The sequence below is a fragment of the Sesamum indicum genome, linkage group LG1 (genome assembly GCF_000512975.1).
Source record: "Sesamum indicum cultivar Zhongzhi No. 13 linkage group LG1, S_indicum_v1.0, whole genome shotgun sequence".
Taxonomy (NCBI): domain Eukaryota; kingdom Viridiplantae; phylum Streptophyta; class Magnoliopsida; order Lamiales; family Pedaliaceae; genus Sesamum; species Sesamum indicum.
The window spans coordinates 13,234,813-13,257,657 of record NC_026145.1 but is presented as its reverse complement, the minus strand read 5'-3'; the positions used below and the strand labels follow the sequence as shown (position 1 = coordinate 13,257,657).

Here is a 22,845-nt window from a genome sequence, read left to right as displayed (position 1 = left end):
TAACGCATGTCATAGCTGTTGCTTAATTTGGCGTTTAGAATGTTACAAAAATACCAATACGGTCTTAACATGGTGGTCGAGGCTCGAGTCCTACACACAAGTATGGGACCATGGGTTTGAGTTTTATGATTCATTCTAATTTGTTATTTCCTTTTTATAATTGGATTGTTATTAAGTTTTGATTTTTGCTATTGGCTAAGTTTTTCAAAATCCTTAAAACTTGATATTTTGAGTAAAATTTGCTACTTTACAAATATCATATCTATTGTAATTGTCAAATTTTATTTCTTATTTAATTATATTTGTACATCATATCAAGCATCAATTATTGTTATGAATTGATTTTAGGTCCAAACATATACTGTCTAAAGATGCTTCTCAGTTTTCTTGTTGAATGCATATAAATTATTTCAAAAAAAGTAAAGATAATAAGATAATTACACAATTGTGGTAGACATCCAGATGTCAAAATACCAATAAGAGAATTATATAAACTACTAAGGATAACATGATAAGAGTAGAATATCATAATTCGGAAGTAATTGAATATAACTTTTCTACTTTATAGTTCGAAGAAGGGGATTTTTGCAAATGTTCAAAACACCTACTTATTAGCTTAATTTTCAAAATAAGTTTATTGATGAAATTTATCAATTTTTACCACTTCATAATTTTACAACTTTATCTACAATTTTTTATCGTCATAAAAATACTAGTTCTTGCAAACGAATTTTAACTTGTAAAAGAAGATACAAGTTGAGTCAGCGAAAATTGGATCGTTTAAAAATAAAATCAAAAAGTAAAAAAAAAAAATTTTAAAAAAACTAAAATCCACTTAAAATAATTAAATTAAACAAATCAAGAGAAGATGATGAAAACAAAAAATAGTCCTTTGGTTGTTCAATAAAAATGTATAAACAGGTCTTGATAGAGAATTAGATGTTGTGATTAGGAAAAGTTCCCAAAGCGTCAAGAGAAAAATAAAAAGAAATATTTAAAAATCTGCGACACTCTTCCACCCCCAACCCCTCTCATAACCTCGATCGCACCCAAACCCCCTCAGCCCCCCAAAATCCACCCCCATCCCCCGCGCATTTTACTGAAGAAGAAGATGGAACACGGTGACGAAATTGGCGGAGAACATCAGGAGAAACATGATGATGAGGGAAGACACGATGACGAGGTCACACTTTTCATTTTAATTCTTTGTCCCTTTCCACAAAGTGTGCGTTTCAGTTTGTTGTCTGTTTAATTAAACCCTTGCTTCGATTTTGGATGCTGAGTGACAGCCTACTTGACATGAGGGCCTTCTTATTTTTTTAGTTTTTTTTCTTCTTTGTAATGTTAAAATTGAAGGTGAAGTACTTTTGTTGTTGTTTATTGATTCTGTTTGTGATAATTTGTTGTTTCTGCAAAAAGTTAAAACTCTCCCAGTATCCGGTGCAGGAAGCTGCTGCTCGTCTCGAGGAATTTAAGAAATCCGTTGAAGCAAAGATGGCGCTGCGGCAGAGTAATTTGAACCCTGACAGGCCTGGTAAGCGTTCTATTTGAGAGAATAAGTTGAGCTTCACAGACAATTACTGAGGAAACTTTTGTTCTTCTGTTTATGTGGATTGTCAGTGCGGCATTTCAAGTGCCAAATCATTCTGCTTAAAGCTGATACATTGTGAGGTTATGCATAGAGTAACTAAGAGCTCTGGGATAACTGTAGTGCGCACCTGTGTTACTTTGACTAATTGCAAACATCTCCTTTATTGATTTCGAATTACAATGTGCTCCCTTTGTTATTTATCTGCGGCTCACATTCACCCCCTTCTGGGAGTCAAATTAGAGCAACTTTAATGATTGCATCATCTAATTCTATAAGCTTTCCGGAGTGCCCTTGTATATTTTGGTCTTGTCAAATAATTACGCGCTGTCATCCAAAGATATATACTTACCTTTGTAAGATAATGAACCTAGCTTTCTAGTTGCTGTAGACTTTATTCCTTACAAACACCCATAGTTACAAAAGCTAACTGTAACTTATGGCTATGGCTACAGACAGGGATATGGAACGTCTTTGTCAGGATTTCTTAGGATCTAATTTAAATGTGAAGAGAATTTCATACCTCTGCTCTTTTGATGCTTTGTTGCTAGCACCAACTTCTAGTCATATTCGCTTTTATAAAATTAACAGTAGTGAAATTTCCAGTCCTTCCTCTGCTGCTATAATTCGACTATGCTACTCTGTGGCCTTCAGAGTCTGATGGCCCTTTAAACTTGAGTAGAACCTGTAGAAAATCAACATTCTTCAAAAACACAAACTTTAGTGTTGACATGTATTATATCTTCTCTGGGATGGGAAGTCTCTTGCATTAAGTGTTGATTTATCTGCTTGTCTATTCCAGACTCAGGCTTTCTCAGGACGTTGGATTCTAGCATCAAGCGCAACACAGCAGTCATTAAAAAATTAAAGCAGATCAATGAAGAGCAGAGAGAAGGTTTAATGGATGAATTGCGCAGTGTCAATTTAAGCAAGTTTGTCAGTGAAGCAGTAACCGCAATCTGTGATGCAAAGCTTAAATCTGCTGACATACAATCTGCTGTACAGGTGACCATTCATTTTGTTGATTTTGCATTTGATCAACTGCTCCTGGAGTTATAATGTGTATCTTGGATTCAGTTACTCATAGATCTGACAGTGTCTGCTTATGAGAAGTAGCAATTACTAGCTAACTGAACTTGTGGGTATGCTTGTATTGAGTCTAGGCTGCTTTATGATGGCTGGTTTATCACTCAGTCTCTTTTCACTATTCAAAATTGAATTGTTGATTTTAGTTAGGACTGTTACATTCTAACGTTTCCATTGTGGCACATTTCATCAAATTCTTAAATGTATTCTACACGTCAGACTCTTTTCAGTACCACACAGAATGGCAAAAATACTATACCTTATTCCATAATTTCAACATTGTTCATGAAATTGAGAAGTCTTACCAATAGATTTGATAATAGTTCCTCCCTGTTCAATCTCATCAAGTCTTCTTTTTGGCTTTATACAAACTGAGAGTATGAACAAAAAATACTTACAAATCTTTTGGTACGTTGAGTCTCATTCCTCATGTCACTATGATTTGAGCGTTTAGTTCCTTATTGTTTTGTCTCCTTTGTTCAACTTTGGGTTTTAGTAGACCACTAATCTATGTTGATTAATAATGAGGTTGATTATTTTGATTATCTATTTAAATATAAAGAATAATAATAATAATCATAATTTACAAGAGAGGGTTACCCAATATGTTTGATCAGGAAATTTACCCTGCAGTAGTAGTGTATATTCGAATGATACCAGGATATATGTACTTTGTACTGTGTAGAACAAGCAAGAAATGTTAAGAGAATTGACACACCTACACCTTCTTTGGTATTTCCATATTCCATGTGTATTTTGTAGAAGTTATTACTTCTAGAAGAAAAGGTGACTGGACACAATGAAGAAGCTTTATCCAATAAGAAATTGTGGTTAATAGTGGCGGTGAAGTTCATTTCTTGAGAACATTATGCAAATACTAGGTTAATGACTTTCATCTTTGATGTAAATAGTTACCATATCTACATTGTGTTATTAACAAAATATTATTGACATGAGTATTAGATTTTGGATGGCTCTATGCTGTTAATATTTTTCTGCCTTGTATATATGCTTGCATTTTCCGTTACAACTGTTCCACATAAATAAGATTTTTTGTCGCCCATAAATATAAGCTTTCTAATTCTCATGGTAACACTTGGATTGAAGAACTTGGATTTGGAAAAGGCTTTGGGCCTTGAAGAATTTCCAATCCATTAATTTTAAAACAACCCACTTATGGGAAAACAACAATGAGTTGGTGAAGAATTTCATCTTTATATTTTACATCATTATGAATTCAGGTAATAACTCATATCATTCCAACTGTTTCAATTACATGATTTGAAGTCCATCATAATGATCCAAAAATAGCAAAAAAGTTGCCATAACTTTGCAGTCCTATTCACTATCAGACATCATAACTTTTATCAGCTCCTTTTACATTTGTTTTGCTTGGCTTGATCCCAACTGAATTATTTCTGATAAGATTCCTCTGGCATCAGATTTGTTCTTTGCTCCATCAAAGGTACAAGGACTTCTCGCCCAGTCTTGTTCAAGGTCTCTTAAAGGTCTTTGCACCTGGAAAATCTGCAGAGGATTTAGACGCAGACAAAAATTCAAGGGCCATGAAGAAGCGGAGTACTTTGAAGCTCCTTTTGGAACTTTACTTTGTTGGTGTTGTAGAAGATAGTGGCATCTTTGTAAATATCATTAAGGATCTAACAAGCACCGAGCATCTGAAAGATCGTGATGCAACCCAGGCAAATTTGTCTCTTCTTGCTAGTTTTGCTCGGCAAGGAAGGTTTCTTCTGGGTCTTCCACTAACTGACCAAGATATTCTTGAAGAGGTAGAACTTATATATGTTGTAATTTGTTACATGCTATATGGTGAATTTTGAATTTGCTGATTTACCTTCTGCTGTTTGGCTGAGGTCTCTGATTAACTATTATTTTTTTAACTAAATCGATAGATGTCGTGGCTTCACCTGGATTGCTATTCATTAACCTTGTTGTTTGAATCCGAGACTGAGATATACTTGATCGTCAGCTGTCTACATGATATCTGCCAGATGTCAGATGTATAGTTTCTTTATGCTTAAATTGATAATAGTTATTTGGTGTTCTCTTCCTTGGATGACCAGTCTCTTGATAAATGTGTCTCCTGGTTAAGTTACATATCTTTTTCACTTCCTCATAAATATGGTTGGTCTATGAAACTGCTATTTCTTCATGTGGCATAATTTAAATCATGGTCCATCTTTAACTAATGATGCAAAAGGAACAGTGTCACCTTCCAACAATGACACAGATGTATAAACTATCACTGATCAAGTTGGCTACATGCTCAAATCTTGTAAGCTATGGCTCAGGATGGTTTCTGTAGCCAAAAGGATTGCCTGTGTTTGTGTGCAGCATATTCTATGCTGGAGTCTTGACTGCACTGATTTGTATGTCTAATCTCAGTTTATATAATCTGTTAATCATTTTTGTGGTTTTTAATTGATTTGTTTGCGCTGGTGTCAATATCTCACAGTTTATGAAGGGTCTTAATATTACACCAGACCAGAAAAAATTCTTCCGCAAAGCATTTCAAACTTACTACGATACTGCTGTGGAACTTCTTCAGGCTGAACATGCTGTAAGGAAATCATTACCTTTATGGAGTTGAATATTTGTGTTAGATGTCTATTTTCTTATTTATTTGTGTCGGAAGATGTTATCTTTTATGGATGTCCTGGCTATTTACTCCTTTGTCTTTTTGATTCTAAATGGTAGTCACTTCGCCAAATGGAGCATGAAAATGCAAAGATTTTGAATGCCAAAGGTGAATTAAGCGAGGAAAATGCCTCTTCATACGAAAAGCTGCGGAAATCACATGACAATCTAAGTCGTGGCGTCTCCTCGTAAGTTGATTGTGAATATGGCTTTTTAGACTTGTATACAGTATTGCACTCATTATTTACTTTATGGATGCCCCTTTATTTGCTTGTGTCATTACTTTTTGTCTTTTTACCTGTGCTTGTTCTGCACTTCTGCAGTTTTGGACTTCTCTTTTGCCAGGGTGAATTATTGTTAATTCTTTTGTTCTATAGTTTAGCGGAAGCACTTGATATGCAACCTCCTGTGATGCCAGAGGATGGTCATACAACCAGAGTCACATCAGGAGAGGATGTTTTATCTCCTGTTGCAGGAAAAGATTCTTCTGCACTTGAAGCCCTATGGGATGATGAAGACACTAGAGCTTTCTACGAATGCCTTCCAGACCTTAGGTAGCTGGTTAATGATTTAATCTTGCATTCTTCCTAAATGAAACAATGTGACTGAGATTGTTGATTGGTTTGCTTGTTTAGAGCATTTGTTCCTGCAGTGTTGCTGGGAGAGGCAGAACCAAAGTTGACTGAGCAATCTTCAAAGACACAGGAACTACCAATTGTAAGACCTTTACCTTACTTTTTTCCACTAATAGTTGTTTGGTAACCTTTGACTTCTTTTCCTTCAAGTTTCTCTTCTGGCTTTTCTGCAAGAAGAAACTAGTTATATCATTTTGTTAGCTATATATGATGGGTGATTGCCAATAATGATTATGTGGTGCTTGTAATTAGCTCCTCTGCCAGCAAACTATATGAAGAAAGTACTAAGAAATAACACATTCATGCCCCTTGTATGGTATATGTTTCATTTGTCATTTTCTTTGGCTAAGGGTTGGAAGGACCGAGTGGTTGGCTGAGGGGGAATAAAGCCTGTAAATCCTAATGTGAAGCTGCATATTGAAAAATTCAATTGCCACTTTCAATCTCTAAAAAGGGGAAAAAATCCTAGCTATATTCTTTTCTAAGGATTTCTTTGTCACGTCTGGATTGCTAGTTGTGCAAGCTGCTTAAGATATAGTCTTCCTAATATGGTGCTGCATTCAAGGCTGTTCTCTGTTTTATGGTATCATTACCTGACCAAGATGGTAATATGGCACTCCTACCATCCTGCATAGGATGCTTCTTGAACTAATTTGAGAGGGTTTTCCTATTCCAGCCTTCTCATTGCTTTGCTATGTTATTTTCAATATCTTGTGATGCTGAGATTTATTACTGTTGGTCTGGTAGCTGACATGAATATTTCCTTCGAAGGATACGGCTCCTGAATCTGACAAAGGTCAGGTAGCTACACAAGAAAGTCCCGAGGTTTCTTCTGATTCTGGAATTGTACTGGAAGATAAAGATGGCAAAGATAAGGATAAAGAAGAAAAGGACAAAGAGAAGGGAAAAGAGAAGGATGCTGAAAGAAGAGTAGAAGGTGAAAAGGATCGAACTAAAGGTCTTGATGGAACAAATCTTGAAGGTTTGCTGCATAGGCTTCCCAGCTGTGTGAGCCGTGACCTGATTGACCAGTTGACTGTAAATCTCATCATTCTTTCTCAAGCTTCTTGTAACTTCTCCCTGGTCATTTTTGCAGCAAACAGATATTAAGCTGAAGCTCTTACTATAAGTCATATGTATTTTTCAGGTAGAGTTTTGCTATTTGAATTCAAAGTCCAATAGGAAGAAGCTTGTGAGGGCTTTGTTCAATGTTCCAAGGACATCTCTGGAGCTGTTGCCATACTATTCACGCATGGTTGCTACGCTGTCTACTTGTATGAAAGATGTATCAACCATGCTCTTACAGTTGTTGGAAGAAGAATTCAACACTTTAACAAATAAGAAGGTGACTACAGCAGATTCACAGGCACTATGTTCAAACTATAATGTATTCTTTTCTATATTATTATTCTATTACATTGCAGGATCAAATGAATATTGAGACAAAAATCAGGAACATCCGGTTTATTGGAGAACTATGCAAGTTTAAGATTGCTCCAGCTGGCCTTGTTTTTAGCTGTCTAAAGGTAATGAAACAAGTTTCTTACATATGCATGGATTTTTTCCAAAACTCCCCTTCTCTCTCTCCCCCCCCCCCCTAGATATATTATCTGTCACGCATACCAAAGTTATGCTTTTGTTGGTGTGTGGGGATCTTATTTGCCCAAACTATCATGTTTTATATCTTTGCTGGTATATCGAGTCTTCTGTCCCATCAGTTTGGACATTATAGATTTTGTTTTCTGATTTTTGTTAAATGCGACACATTCAACTATTGGCCTTTTGGGGTATCCCACTTTTCTTTTGATTTATTGTTGAAGTAAATATGCTGTTGTGATGAATCAGTTCTGAAAAGAATTCCAATTATAATGCATGTTTGTTCAGTTTGATTGGTGGATGAATTATTATCAGTCTGAGAGTTTCTCTGATTTCAGGCTTGTTTGGATGATTTTACCCATCATAACATTGATGTTGCTTGCAATCTCCTGGAGACATGTGGTCGCTTTCTTTACCGGTCTCCTGAGACCACTGTGCGCATGTCGAATATGTTAGAGATACTGATGCGTTTGAAAAATGTAAAAAATTTGGATCCCCGTCAGAGTACCTTAGTGGAAAATGCTTATTACTTGTGTAAACCACCAGAAAGATCGGCTCGAGTCTCTAAAGTTCGTCCTCCTCTGCATCAGGTAGTTTTCCTATGCCTGGGCATTTGTTATTTTCCATATTATGGACAAATGGTTTAACCTTGTATATGGCCTGTTTCACAGTATATTAGGAAACTACTTTTCTCGGATCTTGATAAGTCTTCGATCGAACATGTGCTGCGACAGTTACGTAAGCTACCTTGGAACGAATGCCAGCCATACCTTTTGAAGTGTTTTTTGAAGGTTCACAAGGGCAAATATGGTCAAATTCATTTGATTGCATCACTCACTGCTGGTCTGAGTCGATATCATGATGACTTTGCAGTTGCTGTTGTTGATGAGGTTAGTTCTTTAATGCCAGAATCGCGTGGCCAAATTTTTGGCATTTTTATCTTCAAATTTATGCAGATTGCAAATGTGAACAATTGGATTAAATAGGAAAGATATAGTGAGGTATTATCATTCCTGGTGCTGTTAATTTTTGGTTTTTAATGTGACCTTACAAACTAGCGATGTTTGTCCAGCACTTCCGTTAAAATCTAGAACTCTGTGATTGTATAAATCTTAACCTAGATATTGGTTTGATGTCTTTCATATTTGAGGTACAGTAAATAAAATTGCTGGAGTGATACATTGTATAGATTACCTTCCTTTTGGTCATTACATTTAGTTTTATCTCCTTGATGCAGTAGTCTAACAAGTTGGGCTACCTTGCTCAGTAAAGCAATACCAACCCCTTGAGTCCTTTCTGTTGTCAGGCATGATATTCTGTGGTCTTTCTTTTATGATTTAGGGAATTTAGCATTAGACTTCACAATGCTGGTGGAGCTACATTATTTTATCCTATACATAAGTTGTACTTTTAGCCAGGATCAGTCTGGTTAAACAAGATGATACATTGCAATGTTTTAAATTGCTTTATGTGAGTGTTGAAAAAGTCAGTCGTCGATTTTGTGGGCTTTATGCCTCTGGAGTTTTTGTTGTCTTTGGATAAATAGATTGTTTATGGTTCCGAAAAAAATTATTACCATATCTGTATCATTTGTCTACCTCAAGTTAATTTTCTTGCTCTCTTTGATGTTTTTCATACATGGATTTCATTGTGACCATTCTGGAACAGTATGTAATTCTTGTCGAAGTATTTTGCCGTTGTGTTGGTTCCACATAGAAATGAGAAGAAAAAGGACACTATGTTTACGTAGGGGTTGATAATGTGGATATGGCGGTCTGCCTGAGCGCGCCCCCACCCACAGAAGTTATTTTATCGATTATGGTGTTGGTTGTTACTTGTTATCAAATGAATATCTATCAAGAGATTTGATTTTATCATATAAATGACTTCTCATTCCAATGTTCTTCTTTTATGTTCCATTGATGTGATTTTATTATCCCTAAAAAAATATTTGTTCTGTGGTTCTGCATCTTGTATGCAAGATAGTTTGGGGAAATTGGATAAATATTGCTGAAGACACTTTAGGAACTATACTGAGCTATGCAATTCTGTGTTTCCATTCAGGTATTGGAGGAAATTAGACTGGGATTAGAGCTGAATGAGTATGGGATGCAGCAACAGCGCATTGCATACATGCGTTTCTTAGGGGAACTGTACAATTATGAACTCGTAGATTCATCTGTTATTTTTGATACACTCTATCTGATTCTTGCTTTTGGCCATGGGACTACAGAGGTACGAACTTATCACTTGCTATGGTAGCATTTTCTAAGATTAAATATTGAACTCCTATGATTTTAGGTTGCGTAAAATTTTTTGTTGTCTGTGACAAGTTTGACATAGAACAATTCTGTGCTTTGCATTTGATAATAAATTGGAGAATTTTTTTGAGATCAATATTTCTTTAAAATTTCGTCCTGCTAATTATTACAGAGAAGCTTATTCATTCAAGTTATATTCCTTAATTCTCCTTACAGCGACTTCAGTGAATTTAATTCTGATTGACCTTTTAATAATATGATGTTGTGCAACTACTTTTGGAATTGCACGCACTGGAACCTACAGAGGTTCTACTGTTTTGGTATCTTCTGTTACAATGTTTTTCCTGATTACTCAACTTTTTAGTTATCTTTATTGGTTGTTACATGCATGACATGATGTTTATCTATTAACTTGTGATGTCCTTTCTTCTGACGCATCTGTGATTGTTGACCTCTATTCCAGTTCACAGCATTATCTTAGTTCCATCATTCCTGAAGAACATAAGAACATCGTAGTTTACACGAAAAGAGAGCCTTGTAGGACATATATAGATATTCGAATGATGAGTAAAGCATTCATCACTGAAGTGATATAGAATGAGGATGTAAATTGTTTTATTTTGTTTATGATATTGCATGACTTGCTTCAGGGTATCAGTGTTGAACGACTGATAGCTGATTATGCATGTGAAGGAAACTAGAATGCTAATACTAATGCTTGTTTCTTGACATATACAAATTCTGAACATTACTTTGACTATACTGAATGTTATAATAAATGGGGAAATCCTGCACTGTGGAGAATGTGATTAGTGATTGTGAAATTTTCTGTCATTTGTCTCTTCATATGAAGATTTATTGAGTGTGATCGTGAAAATTTGTTGCAGTTTTATGAGTGGTTAGAAGTCCATGTTGGATGGGGGTTGTGTTATGGGATTTTTGTGGCATATCATGCCTTCACTTACCTGCTATTTATGATATTTTTACTTTGAGCAATATTGATGAGATGCTTTATTATCATGATACCAGCAAGATATATTGGATCCTCCAGAGGACTGTTTCCGAATCAGAATGGTTGTCACACTTCTTGAGACGTGTGGGCATTATTTTGATAGAGGTTCATCAAAGAGGAAGCTCGATCGGTTCTTGATTCATTTCCAAAGATACATCCTGAGCAAAGGTGCCCTTCCCCTGGATATTGAATTTGATCTGCAGGTCAGTAGTTTAGCTTGTAATCTTTCACTTTTTCTTATTGTGTTCAAGTTTAAACTATTCATATAACCTGAATTGCACTTTGCGAGTATATTGATGAATAAACTGAGGATGAATCTGATCCAGTGAGTTATTTTATTTTAATGTTGAATTTATATTTTAGTCTTTTTAGAACATGGAAATTGTGATAGGATGAGATCAATTGTCATGAATTAAATTAAGTCTAGTGGACGTCTGGTTTTCAGGGTGGGTTGTGCTTGAACCTACAAATTTTGATCCGGATGACAATTGAATAGGATCAACCAAATTGGAGGGTGGAATCTTTTCAAAATTTAGGGTATTTTAGCTTTTTAAGTATTCTTCTTTTTGAAGCAGAAAGAATTAAGCTATGGCGAAGGATTGACCTTTATCAACAGTCATTGGTTGAAGGAAAAGTATATGTAGTTTTGAAGCTTCAGGGGTGCTTTTAAAAAACTTTATTGTTTGATTTTGATGTAAATTTAAAATATATGAAATTTATTCTTCAAAACTTACTATTCAAAAGTAACACAAAAGTTAACTGGTAAGATCCAGGCACTATCCGGTTTTTCCGGTTATGACATGGTTAAGACTCATTGGTATTCTATGGGTAGGGTCCAAGTATTACCCTACCGGATGATATAACATGTTCATGCACATTATAGCCTGAATGTGTTCCATTATAATTGGTCAGGAGACTTGGATTTTTCCCAGTATTGTGTCTAGTGGTGTTAAATTTGGATTTTATGTAACCATATAATTGGCATCACACCACTGCATAATTATGCCAAGCGACAAGTTGATTCTAGGTGAGCCGTCTCTGTATTATCAGAATTTTCTCTTACTGCTTTTTCCTGTTCTATTGTGAAATTTCTCATTTGAGCATATAAATGAAAACTTTTTCAGGATTTATTTGTTGAACTGAGACCAAACATGATTAGATATTCATCCTTTGAGGAGGTTAACGCTGCTCTAGTTGAACTTGAGGAGCTTGAGCGCAGGGTTTCAACAGAAAAGGCTCAGAATGAGAAGGACTCCGAAAAACCTCCTAGCAGGGCAAATTCTGGCTCTGGCTCTGTATCTGTGAATGGACAAAGTTTTGCAAATGGCACTGAGGAAAATGGTGAACCGCATGAAGATGTTGGGGCGACCGATAGTGACTCTGGTAGTGGAACCACTGAGCACATTGATCATGATGACGAAGAAACGGATGGAGACAATCAAGATGAGGGCTGTGAAAGTGAAGATGATTATGATGATGGAGGTGATCCTGCTTCTGATGAAGACGATGAGGTACATGTTAGGCAGAGGGTGGCAGAGGTAGACCCACAGGAGGCAGCTGATTTTGACCGAGAACTGCGGGCTCTCATGCAGGCAAGATTTTATATTTATTCTTGATATTGTTATGTTGAGTTTGCATAAGTTGTATATTCCTCTGTCAAATTTTGGTGCTTGTGGCAAATTAAACACAAACAAAATGACATTTTTTACCTTTTCCCTTTTCCATTTTAGCTCACTGAACTAAAGTAATGACGTAGTCGCAAAAAAAGTTGCAGGGACTAACATAAATTATTAAATGGGGTGCAGGAAAGCTTGGATTCAAGAAAGTTGGAGTTGCGCTCACGCCCAACAATAAATATGATGATACCAATGAATGTGTTCGAGGGCACTGCCAAGGAACACCATGGAAGAGGGACTGAAGGTGAAAGTGGAGACGAGACAACAGATGAAAGCTCTGGAGGAACCAAGGAAATCCGGGTGAAGGTACTTGTAAAACGTGGCAACAAACAACAGACAAAGCAGATGTATATTCCTCGTGATTGCTCTCTGGTTCAGAGCACAAAACAGAAAGAAGCAGCTGAGCTTGAAGAAAAACAAGACATAAAGCGGCTTGTCCTAGAATACAACGATAGAGAAGAGGAGGAACTCAATGGAGGGACTCAACCACTAAACTGGACTCAAAGTGGCGGCAGGGTTACCAACAGGGGGCATACATGGGATGGACACAATAGGAGTGGTGGATCACGTCATCGGCATATTTATCATTCTGGTGCAGGGGTTTACTATGGCAGGAGAAGATAATTCCTCTGCAAGTAAAAAGATGAATGGCAATAGAAATTGAAGTCAGCTAAGTTCTATCCCTCAGTAGAGGGTTTACTACGCAGGAGAAGATATTTCCTCCCACAAGCAGATTGCAGGAAAGCAGAAGTGTGGCCACCGTTCTACTTGGCTAGCTATTTTTGGCTGAAGAATTGCTCATCGAGCTTATGGTCCTACGATGCTTGGACGTATCTTGTGTTCATATTGTTAATAGGTGATAAGATATGAAAATCACCATTGGCATCGAGGGGTTGCTTCTGAATGAGAGGTGTGAATATGGTTTGTGTAAAAGCAATATGCTAGTGGTTATCTATGTTTGGCATTTGTAGCTGCCCGATGTCAGCTGTCCTACTTGGGTGGGTTATTTGAAGAAATGTAGCTTTGTAGCCGGGAGACAACTGAACGTCCTATTTTATTTGAAGAAATGTAGCTTTGTAGCTGGGAGACAACTGAATGTCCTTCATATGTTAATACATAAATGCATTGCTGGTTTCAGAAGAATCAGAACTCTTGCATGCATATGCCTTATCAAGCAACTCTGTTCGTTCCTGTTGAGCTGCTGAATTTGAATGATTTCCACTGTTCTAACAAATGTACAACTTTTATAGTATGTAGTTTCCTAGAGAGCAGAGTTTCCACAAGCATGCTATGATGCTAATATATATTTCTGGGATCTTTTACAAGGTTTGCAAACATCTGTTCATTGAACTACTTGGCAATTCCAGCAAATATATCGTTTACTCCAAATATCCACCCGGAACAAACACATAATCTCTTTGAGAGTTTTGTACCAGTTCTACATTAGAACCGGCATTTGTTGTTTTGCATGTTATATATATAATAGGATAAATTATAACAACCTCCCGTAAAATTAGTATGATTATTAATACTTTTTCATTATTTGAAAAATTAACCATACCTTATCGAATTTATTAATAGTATAACAATTAGCTCAATCCCTTAGTGTCCGTTAAGTTTTTATTCATTTTTTATGGTGAACTAATTAAAATACTCTTATGAATTAAAAATTATATTTAGAACTTTTTGATTTTTTTATAGATTAAGTGTATAATTCTTTTAAATTTTTTAAAATTTTCCATCCACTCTTTTGACAATTTTTTATTTTTTTATTTTTTTTAAAGAAATACAGAAACAAAAATTAACAATTTCATAAAACTATTCAAAAATTACATAATTCAAAAACGTCAAGGGTGTATGTGTAATTTTTCAAATGAGGATTGTTTGTAATTATAATCTCAAAGGAGATATGTAATTTACCCTATATAATATAAGAGGTTCCTGACATGTCAATATGAAAGCACGATTTTACCACTTACGCAATGAAGTGTATCGACGAAAGAATGTGATGCTTAAATAATAGCTTTAACACACATATCGCTAAAAGTTCATGTTCGACACTTTTTGCAATAACACTTGGAACGGGTACTGCTTATGGCTAATTCGACTTGTTCGACTAAATCGTACGCAATCAATATGGTCATCAGCAAGTACACTTTGAATTCGATAAGTATCACAGAGCTTGAGGGGACTAAAGCCTCAGCTATTATTAGCTAGTGATTCATGCCTGTAAATGCCGCACACACATCCTTGACCCGGATAACAAGAGGGGTGGCAGGTATAGAATCACCTGCCAATTCAGCCGCGGGTATTCATGAGAAATTTCTGATCATGCTATAACATGCTGGCATCAATAATAAGAGATGCTGTACAGAAGCTTCCTGTTGTTTTGCCTCTCAAAATTTATGATGACATCATCAACACAATCCTCCCAGTTTTCAATGGTCTCGAGCTGCATATAACAGTGAGCATCACGAATAATGTGTCAATCTTTTGCTAAAGACAACAGAATATATACCTCTTGGCACAATTGTAAAGCAAGCCGACCCCCTATAGCTGCCTCCTCATGGTTATCTTTAACTTCCAAGTTGATAACCAAAACAGGCTTCAAAAGAACATGATTCCGGTTATGTAGATCTGCAACATATCCAACGGACATCAAACTGATATCGTGAAGAAAATTATAAATATCAGATAAGCAGAAAACTTTTTCAGAACTAGAGCTATATGTAAGTATGGGGAATCAATGAATTAATGCATGTGATGGGACAAATTCGATAAAGACGGAAGATATCCTGGAGTGGTGTACATGCATCCACTAAAGAAAGGATGATATCCTGACATCAGTCTCCAAGTTAAGCATAACATGTGAACTGTGTAAATATCTGTTTCTATTTAGATTCTATTTCCTGTTTTTCACCACAAGAAACATCACAAATAGAACTGATCAATTGCCAGAAAATGTGGCCTTAAGAAGGTGAATCTGGCCAGGACAGAAGAAGAAGAAGCTTGATGAGGCAATGCACAATTTTATGCCCTGGCGCATCTACTACAGTACAAGGCAATGCTGGCAGGCAACTTGAATGGAGAAATTAACTTAATTTGCATGCTTTGGAAAAAAGATTTTGCATCAAACTTCCAAGAAAATTGTTCCCTAATATGGAGATTAAACATTGTCACGAAATTTAAAATGACGGCTAGCTGTACTGCAATAGTGAGTGAGTCTTTCAACCAATTATAACAGAGTAAAGAACAACAATCAGGATGTACCTTCAATGACCATATCAAAAACTTTTTCTTCAAATGTAAGTACCACATCAAAAGTACCATCAGCTGCATTTTCTTGCCAACGCTGAGGAGCAGTTTTCACAGATACATTCCTCTTGAGCATTGGTAGTATTCCATTTCGCCGATACCTGGAATTGCAACTCGTGAGGCTGAAATGCTCGATCTATGAACAAAAAGAAACTCAGTTTCAACATGAATGTGTGTATACATATACATATATTCATATTCTTATTGGTGCTATTGGCACACCAAAATTCACAGCTTTTTACGGAATATGTTATTTGACACAGCACATATATGTGCTGCAAATATCTATCCTGCTATTAAGGATAATTAGCCAAGGGAAATCAATATTCTTAAGGTATAAATTTTGAAGAACCCCCGCACCCCCACCTCGAACCACAAATCTTATTTCAATCCACTAGTGATGGTTGAATTCACTAAAGTTTTGATGTGTCTAAAATGGTGAGTTCAAGAATTAAATGGAGATCTCCATTTTCTTATAGTACAAACACCAGCAGGGTGTGAATAAATTGTCAAACAGTAATTGTAAAAATAGCATGTAAAATCTACCTCAGCTTAATGGATCTCATTACTTTACGTTCTCTAAAAATTTTGCACAATGGGCACTTATTTAAGAGTAAAATGATATTTTACAATTTCTAATGATGGAATGCATGTTTTATGTCCACCCATTATAACGCAGACTTTCTCATGTATTTCTAACTTAAGTTGAGTGAATACCCTTTACTAACCTTCTTCATCCACATGGACTACAATACGTGATAACAGTTCATGGAATTGTTCATCACATAACTTGTCCTTCAATTTCCAATATGACCCAAATAATCAAAACATAAATACTATCTATGCTATTAGAAAATGGGATAGGGGTTAAACATTTCTCACTTTAATCTGGAACAATTACTTGGTCCATCAATGTTACAACTTGCAAGAAACCTAGAAGTGTCAAGATAGTACATCTCTCCTCAACATATTTTCTGTCTTCTATTCTCTCTAGTTTCATATTCTAACTAATAACATTTTAGTTTTGTTCATCAATCGTATCTCATCTATTTTCTTTCTCTTCTTTCACCTTAAATTAAGTTGATTTTGTTCAATTCTTTTTCATCCTTAATTCAATTGATTTTCTTTCAAAAGACATCTTCTCATTTCTTTCATCAATTCTGCTTTTCCAAAGAGCATTTGACTAAGAATCAGACAATCTGGGCAACAGTTTACATGGTATAATCCTCTCCAATACTAGCTCCAAAAAAATCATGCATACTTTCTGAATTTCTGCAGCCTTATTTTCTCGTACTCCTCATACAGGCTGTAGAACACTCATAGTAACATAAAGCAAAAATCTTAAGCATACACACAGAATACATGTTATTTAACAGCTACAGAAAATGCAAAAGAGTCCAGGAAACATTCAGCAACAAAATAACCCCATAATGCACCAAAACTACAATACTCGGTTGACAATATGCCTCTAAAAATAAGAAAATAAATAGCAGTAACAAAGAAAACCGATTGAAACAAGAAATAAAAATATGTAGAAAGCTCACAATTCGGGGTCCTTGCGGCGGAGGTCATCGAGCATGTGCTTATAGGGGGTGCCGAACTCATATACGTTGGGTTCTCTGAGGGAGGGACCAGGAAGCTTCACGTGTTGGCCAGTGCCGTAGGAGGCCACGTCGAACCCTTCTCTCTTCAGCAGCGCGTGCGCCTCCATGCTCCGGTTCTGATTCGACGAGCACACCATGGCGTACCGGAGTTTCATCTCTCCTAATAATTAATCGCCCAAACAATCAAAAACCCCACCAAATCAAAAACACACACATATATATATATGTGTGTGTATATATTGTGAGAAAATTGGAAATATACCTTAAGTCCTCAACTGATGTGAGAGTAAAACCAGTTGGAAGAAGAAGATGACAACAGGTTACATGCCCATTGGGCCCAACTCATTAGGCTTGTTTTCTATTGGCCCAATAGATAGGCCCAATTCAGTTTTTCTCTGAGTTTTGTCTCTTTTTTTTTTTTTAAAGCCCTATAATTGTTTAATTTATTTTTGGTTCTTCTATGTAAAATTATTACTTTATTTTATATCCATGTATATATGTGCTTTATGTATATAAAATTTAAATTATTATATATTTAAATAAATATTATATATATAGACCTCGACTATCCAACAATTTTATTGGAAACAATCCTTAGCTATCTCGACAACTCTGCTCATATTGCAACTTTTCCCAAGTTATCATCGAATTACATATTGAGATGGTGATATGTTGATAATGTTCGCATGCAATATCCATCAATTATTTGTGAAAATGATTCGAGTTGGAGATCGAAGTCGCTTTAATGGTAGGCGCTCAACGTTAGATAACTTCAAATGACACGCATTCATCAGGCTCATTGGATTGTCTCTAATAAAAATCTTTTCATGCCTAAGTTAGTTGTAGCGAGCTCGAAGGAAAAGTGAAGAATGTTCGAGAAAAAATATTACTTATTCATATTTTATTGAATATGTTGAAAATTACTGTATAATAATAATTTTAGAATCGCTTATAGAAGGTTATAAATAATTTATAAATCATATCATATGTTATTAAAAATTTATATGTGAAAGAATTTATTTATTTATATTATAAATAATTTATCGACTCGATAAATATATGGACAATATTTTTTGCAGAAAACAAAAATATAAAATGATTTGAACAACTAAATAGACCAATCTATTTAATTACAATGCATCTACCATTACTTTCTTCAACACTCAGTAAAATGAGTATTTTGAATTTAATAAAAATAATTAAATATCAAACTAATATAACTTTATTATTATCATGCAAGCACAAATATTTCCAAATATTAAACTGAAAAAAATTAAATTCAAATATCAGCATTTCTTTTTTTTGTGATTTAGTTATTCTTTTTCAAAGATTATGTATCAGTATTATCAACTGGAATGAGGAAAAAATTAGAGAAAAAATATGTATACGAATAATTGCGTAAATAAAAATAAAATATGTATTTCTCTGTGTTTTTTGCCTTATAGGTTCACTTTTTCGCTTAATTTTGGACGAAAACAGAATTGAATTTCGAAGGAATTTCATATATATCCAATTTTACTTCTACTAACCAAATACCAAACTTATTATTGTACATTTATTTTTACTCTCACTTCTCTCATACGTTTATTATTGATCTGTCAATTATTTTATTTCTTAAATTATTTACACATATATTTTATTTTTCTCTCTCATCAATTTTTACGTTTCTTTCTAGTTCCCATTATTATTAAAATTTTATTTTTATTTTTGCACGATGGCTTTATATAGAAACCTGATTAAATTTTTAGTATCCACTACCTAAATAAATAATAGACCAAGCAATAATTGTAAGTTGTTTGTTGTATACTACTAATAATATGTTCACGCCATTGCATATACCACGCTACGCCAATTACTCTTACATCATCCTATATTTATCCTCTCTCTCTCTTTCTCTGTCTCTCTCTCTCTATATATATATACACACATCATCACCACAGTAATCAAAAACAAAAAGAAAAAAAAAATTATTGTTTTGTTCTTCGTATTTTTTCTGGTAATAAAGTAAATAAAAAAGAAAGGGTATTGGTTGTTTGTCAGTCAGAGAGCTAGCCATTGATTGATAGAGCCATGGTGGCCCTTTCTGGAAACAAAAACATGGCGGTGGCGTTGTGCCTCTGGCTGGCGGCTGTGTCCTTCATTTCTCACAGGACCTCGGCTGAGCTGCGGAGGTTCGAGCAGCCGACGAGAGGCGATGGCACACTCAGGTTCCTGGTGGTCGGAGATTGGGGAAGAAAGGGAGAGTTTAACCAATCTCAAGTTGCTTTTCAGGTACTCTTTTTTTATTTTTATTTTTTTATAAAGAAGGATCAACGTCGATTTTCTTTTATTTTTATTTTTTTATAAAGAAGGATCAACGTTGATTTTTTTATTTTTTTTGGAATGGTACTCGAATGCATGATCAATAAGATCATACGTGTAAGATGCTTATAAGTTAATTAATGTGAATTTTCTATCACACATTTACATTATGTATTGATGTTTGAGTATTGGAGACGTATTTTTTCTTTAAATTAAAAAGTATTAAATAAAAAAATAAAATATCGTATTAATCTATAATAATTTTGAAAATCGAATTTATTTAAAATGTGGGGAATAATTTAATTTTCTTTGCAGTTGTGTTGTATTATTAACTTGTATGTATTAATTATATGAGAAAGTTGGTGGATTATTTTTGCAGATGGGAAAAATTGGAGAAGAATTAGATATAGATTTTGTAGTTTCAACAGGTGATAATTTCTACGATAATGGATTGGAAGGAGAGACAGATCCAGCCTTTGTTGATTCATTCACCAATATTTATACAGCCAAGAGCCTCCAAAAACAGTGGTTTAGTGGTAATTTATTTTACCTACTCTTACACAATTTATCAAATTATATATGGATCCAATGTGAAAATACCACCGTAATTATATATTTTTTTGTACATTATAAATTATTTTGATTTAAAAATCATGATAAATTAACACTACCTACCGAAACCAAATAAAATAGATGTGAAAATTTAAATTATGACCATGATTAATTAATATTTACTGCAATTTCAACTATGATCAGAATATTTGACATAATTTTCATATATGACTAATATTTTGATCTCATTTACATTAAATGCTAAGTATCCGTCGCGATTTTTTAATGTTAACAAAAATAATTAATTGACACTTGAATTTTTGCATGCAGTTTTAGGCAACCATGATTACAGGGGTGATGCAGTGGCACAAATGAGCCCTGCCCTTAGGAAAATTGATGACAGATGGCTTTGCTTGAGGTCTTTTGTAGTTAATGCGGGTGATAATTTCTTTTGTTTTTTTTTAAAATCATTTTTATTTCTTTAATTTCGAAATAATGATACATTTAATTATCTTTTTTTTTTTTGTAATTAACAGAAATTGCTGAGTTATTCTTTGTGGATACAACCCCATTTGTGAACTACTATTATGCAAACCCGGAGAATCATGTCTATGATTGGCGGGATGTAAACCCTTCAAAGATCTACACTGCTATTGTATTAAGGGTACGATCACCCATAATTATTTAAATATTTTGACATCATCTTTTACGTGCAAATTCTACTGGGAAAATTCTTTATTTACTCTTTTAAGTTTGTTTGTTGTTAATTTTAGTTTTTTTTATGTTTTAGTTTTAGTTTGGTAACTTTCAAAATTGCTTAATTTTGGTCATTTGACCCAATTTTGGACAATTTTACCCCTACACAATTGTTCAAGAGCAATTTTACTCCATATATATCCATTCATTTTGCATCTCATAACTAATGCTCGCCTAAAATGGTATAAGAATCTAAATTTATTGAAAAATATTTATTTATATTACACTTAGAGCATTATGATGAATTATTGGTTTTTATTATCAAAATGGCAAAAGAGCCATAAATTAGGTTAAATGACCAAATTTACGTAAAATTAATAAATAAAGAATTAATTTCTAATATTGTCTAAAATAAAAAAAATTAAAATAAATTCAAACAAAATTATAGAACGAAAATTTTCTTTTTTTAATTCTAAATATGCAAAATTTTCTTTTATAAATGAATGGTCATAAGATTCGGACGTAAGACCTCTAACTTTGATATTGTGTTGGAAGATTTTTTCAATTTTTTATATGTAAACATGGGTTAACAATAAATCATTATTAGTCATTGATAATTGACTTGACAGGTACAATATTATTATTATGACAATAATTATTTATTTGTTTGTTTTGGGGTACAGGATCTTGAATCAGCACTAAAGGAATCAAGGGCAAAATGGAAAATTGTGGTGGGTCATCATGCCATCAGAAGTGTAGGCCACCATGGTGATACCCTAGAGCTTGTACGTCATCTTCTCCCCATTCTTCAGGTAAAATTCTTACCAACAACTCATTAAAAAATAACATAACTAAAAATTCTAATTTCCATTCCTTTTTCTTAAAATACTGATATTTTTTTGAAAAAATCTCATTTTTTAGGCCAATGATGTTGATTTCTACATGAACGGGCACGATCATTGTCTTGAGCAAATCAGTGATGATAAAAGGTACGATAAAGATAGCATCGGCCTGAATTATTTCAAAAGTAGATCATTTATACTAAACATAACTTATTTTATTTGTTTTGCAGCCCTATTCAATTTTTGACAAGTGGAGCGGGCTCGAAGGCATGGCGGGGAGATGTCAAGAATTTGAACAGAGAGCGCCTAAAATTCTTCTACGATGGGCAGGGGTTCATGTCTGTTCAAATGACACGGAGTGATATCGATATAATTTTTTATGATGTTTTCGGTAAGGTTTTGCACAAATGGACCAGGTCCAAGCAACTATACTCCGACATGTAATATTACTGAAAAATTATTTTACAACGTGAGATGTATACAGATAAACGAGAAAAAGTCGGGCTCTCCTACCCCTACTCTCCGAGGGAAAAAGAAAAAAGGATTAATTTTTCTTTATATGTAGGTCATATTTAAATTTGTAAAATGATATTTATAGCAAGTCTTATATTTGATAATATGGGACGATTCTCCTTGTTTTATAGCTTAGTGTACAAATAAATAAGATGTTAGGAGTTGTTTAGGGTAGATGAAGTAGTTGTTCCCCCTCTAGAGTTTTTTTTTTTTTTTCATGTAATATATTTTGATTTTTCAAATATATGGGATTCTTCCCTTCCTGTAATTTTATAAGAAATAAATTAATTTATTATCACAAATAATTATTATTAAAATAGATAATTGTATGTTTTTATTTTCATTATGGGATTTTATATTTTTATTATTTAGAAATATATAAAAAATTATCTGTTTATTCCATTTTTTCCAAAAGGTCACTTTTTTTTTTTTCCCAATTTCATTTTCATATTGTGAGTTCCACTTCTCAAACTTAATATACCACTTTTGTCATATTAAGTCCATGTTATAATG

General features: G+C 34.3%; 3 protein-coding genes across 4 annotated transcripts; 2 read left to right on the top strand and 1 right to left on the bottom strand.

Annotated features, from left to right (window-relative positions):
* On the top strand, positions 955 to 13,761 carry LOC105165822 (regulator of nonsense transcripts UPF2). Of its 2 annotated transcripts, none has more exons than XM_011084987.2 (17): positions 955 to 1,183; positions 1,435 to 1,534; positions 2,391 to 2,593; positions 4,117 to 4,461; positions 5,148 to 5,252; positions 5,390 to 5,517; positions 5,707 to 5,883; positions 5,965 to 6,046; positions 6,736 to 7,002; positions 7,112 to 7,309; positions 7,389 to 7,490; positions 7,899 to 8,150; positions 8,232 to 8,450; positions 9,625 to 9,795; positions 10,851 to 11,036; positions 11,958 to 12,425; positions 12,639 to 13,761. In XM_011084987.2, the coding sequence occupies exons 1-17, from the start codon at positions 1,112 to 1,114 to the stop codon at positions 13,131 to 13,133; spliced, it is 3,570 nt and encodes a 1,189-aa protein (XP_011083289.1). In that variant the 5' UTR covers positions 955 to 1,111; the 3' UTR covers positions 13,134 to 13,761. The 2 variants fall into 2 exon arrangements, with proteins under 2 accessions (XP_011083289.1, XP_011083296.1); XM_011084994.2 differs by having other exon boundaries at positions 956 to 1,183; positions 1,447 to 1,534.
* On the bottom strand, positions 14,498 to 17,672 carry LOC105165811 (RNA polymerase II subunit A C-terminal domain phosphatase SSU72). Its single transcript, XM_011084977.2, has 4 exons — positions 17,369 to 17,672; positions 15,780 to 15,925; positions 15,028 to 15,146; positions 14,498 to 14,961 (listed from the first exon to the last, which is right to left on the bottom strand). Exons 1-4 carry the CDS (start codon positions 17,581 to 17,583, stop codon positions 14,860 to 14,862), a joined length of 582 nt encoding a protein of 193 aa, XP_011083279.1. The 5' UTR covers positions 17,584 to 17,672; the 3' UTR covers positions 14,498 to 14,859.
* On the top strand, positions 19,354 to 22,548 carry LOC105165805 (purple acid phosphatase 17). Its single transcript, XM_011084965.2, has 7 exons — positions 19,354 to 19,699; positions 20,109 to 20,265; positions 20,612 to 20,719; positions 20,818 to 20,945; positions 21,661 to 21,789; positions 21,899 to 21,966; positions 22,050 to 22,548. Exons 1-7 carry the CDS (start codon positions 19,499 to 19,501, stop codon positions 22,261 to 22,263), a joined length of 1,005 nt encoding a protein of 334 aa, XP_011083267.1. The 5' UTR covers positions 19,354 to 19,498; the 3' UTR covers positions 22,264 to 22,548.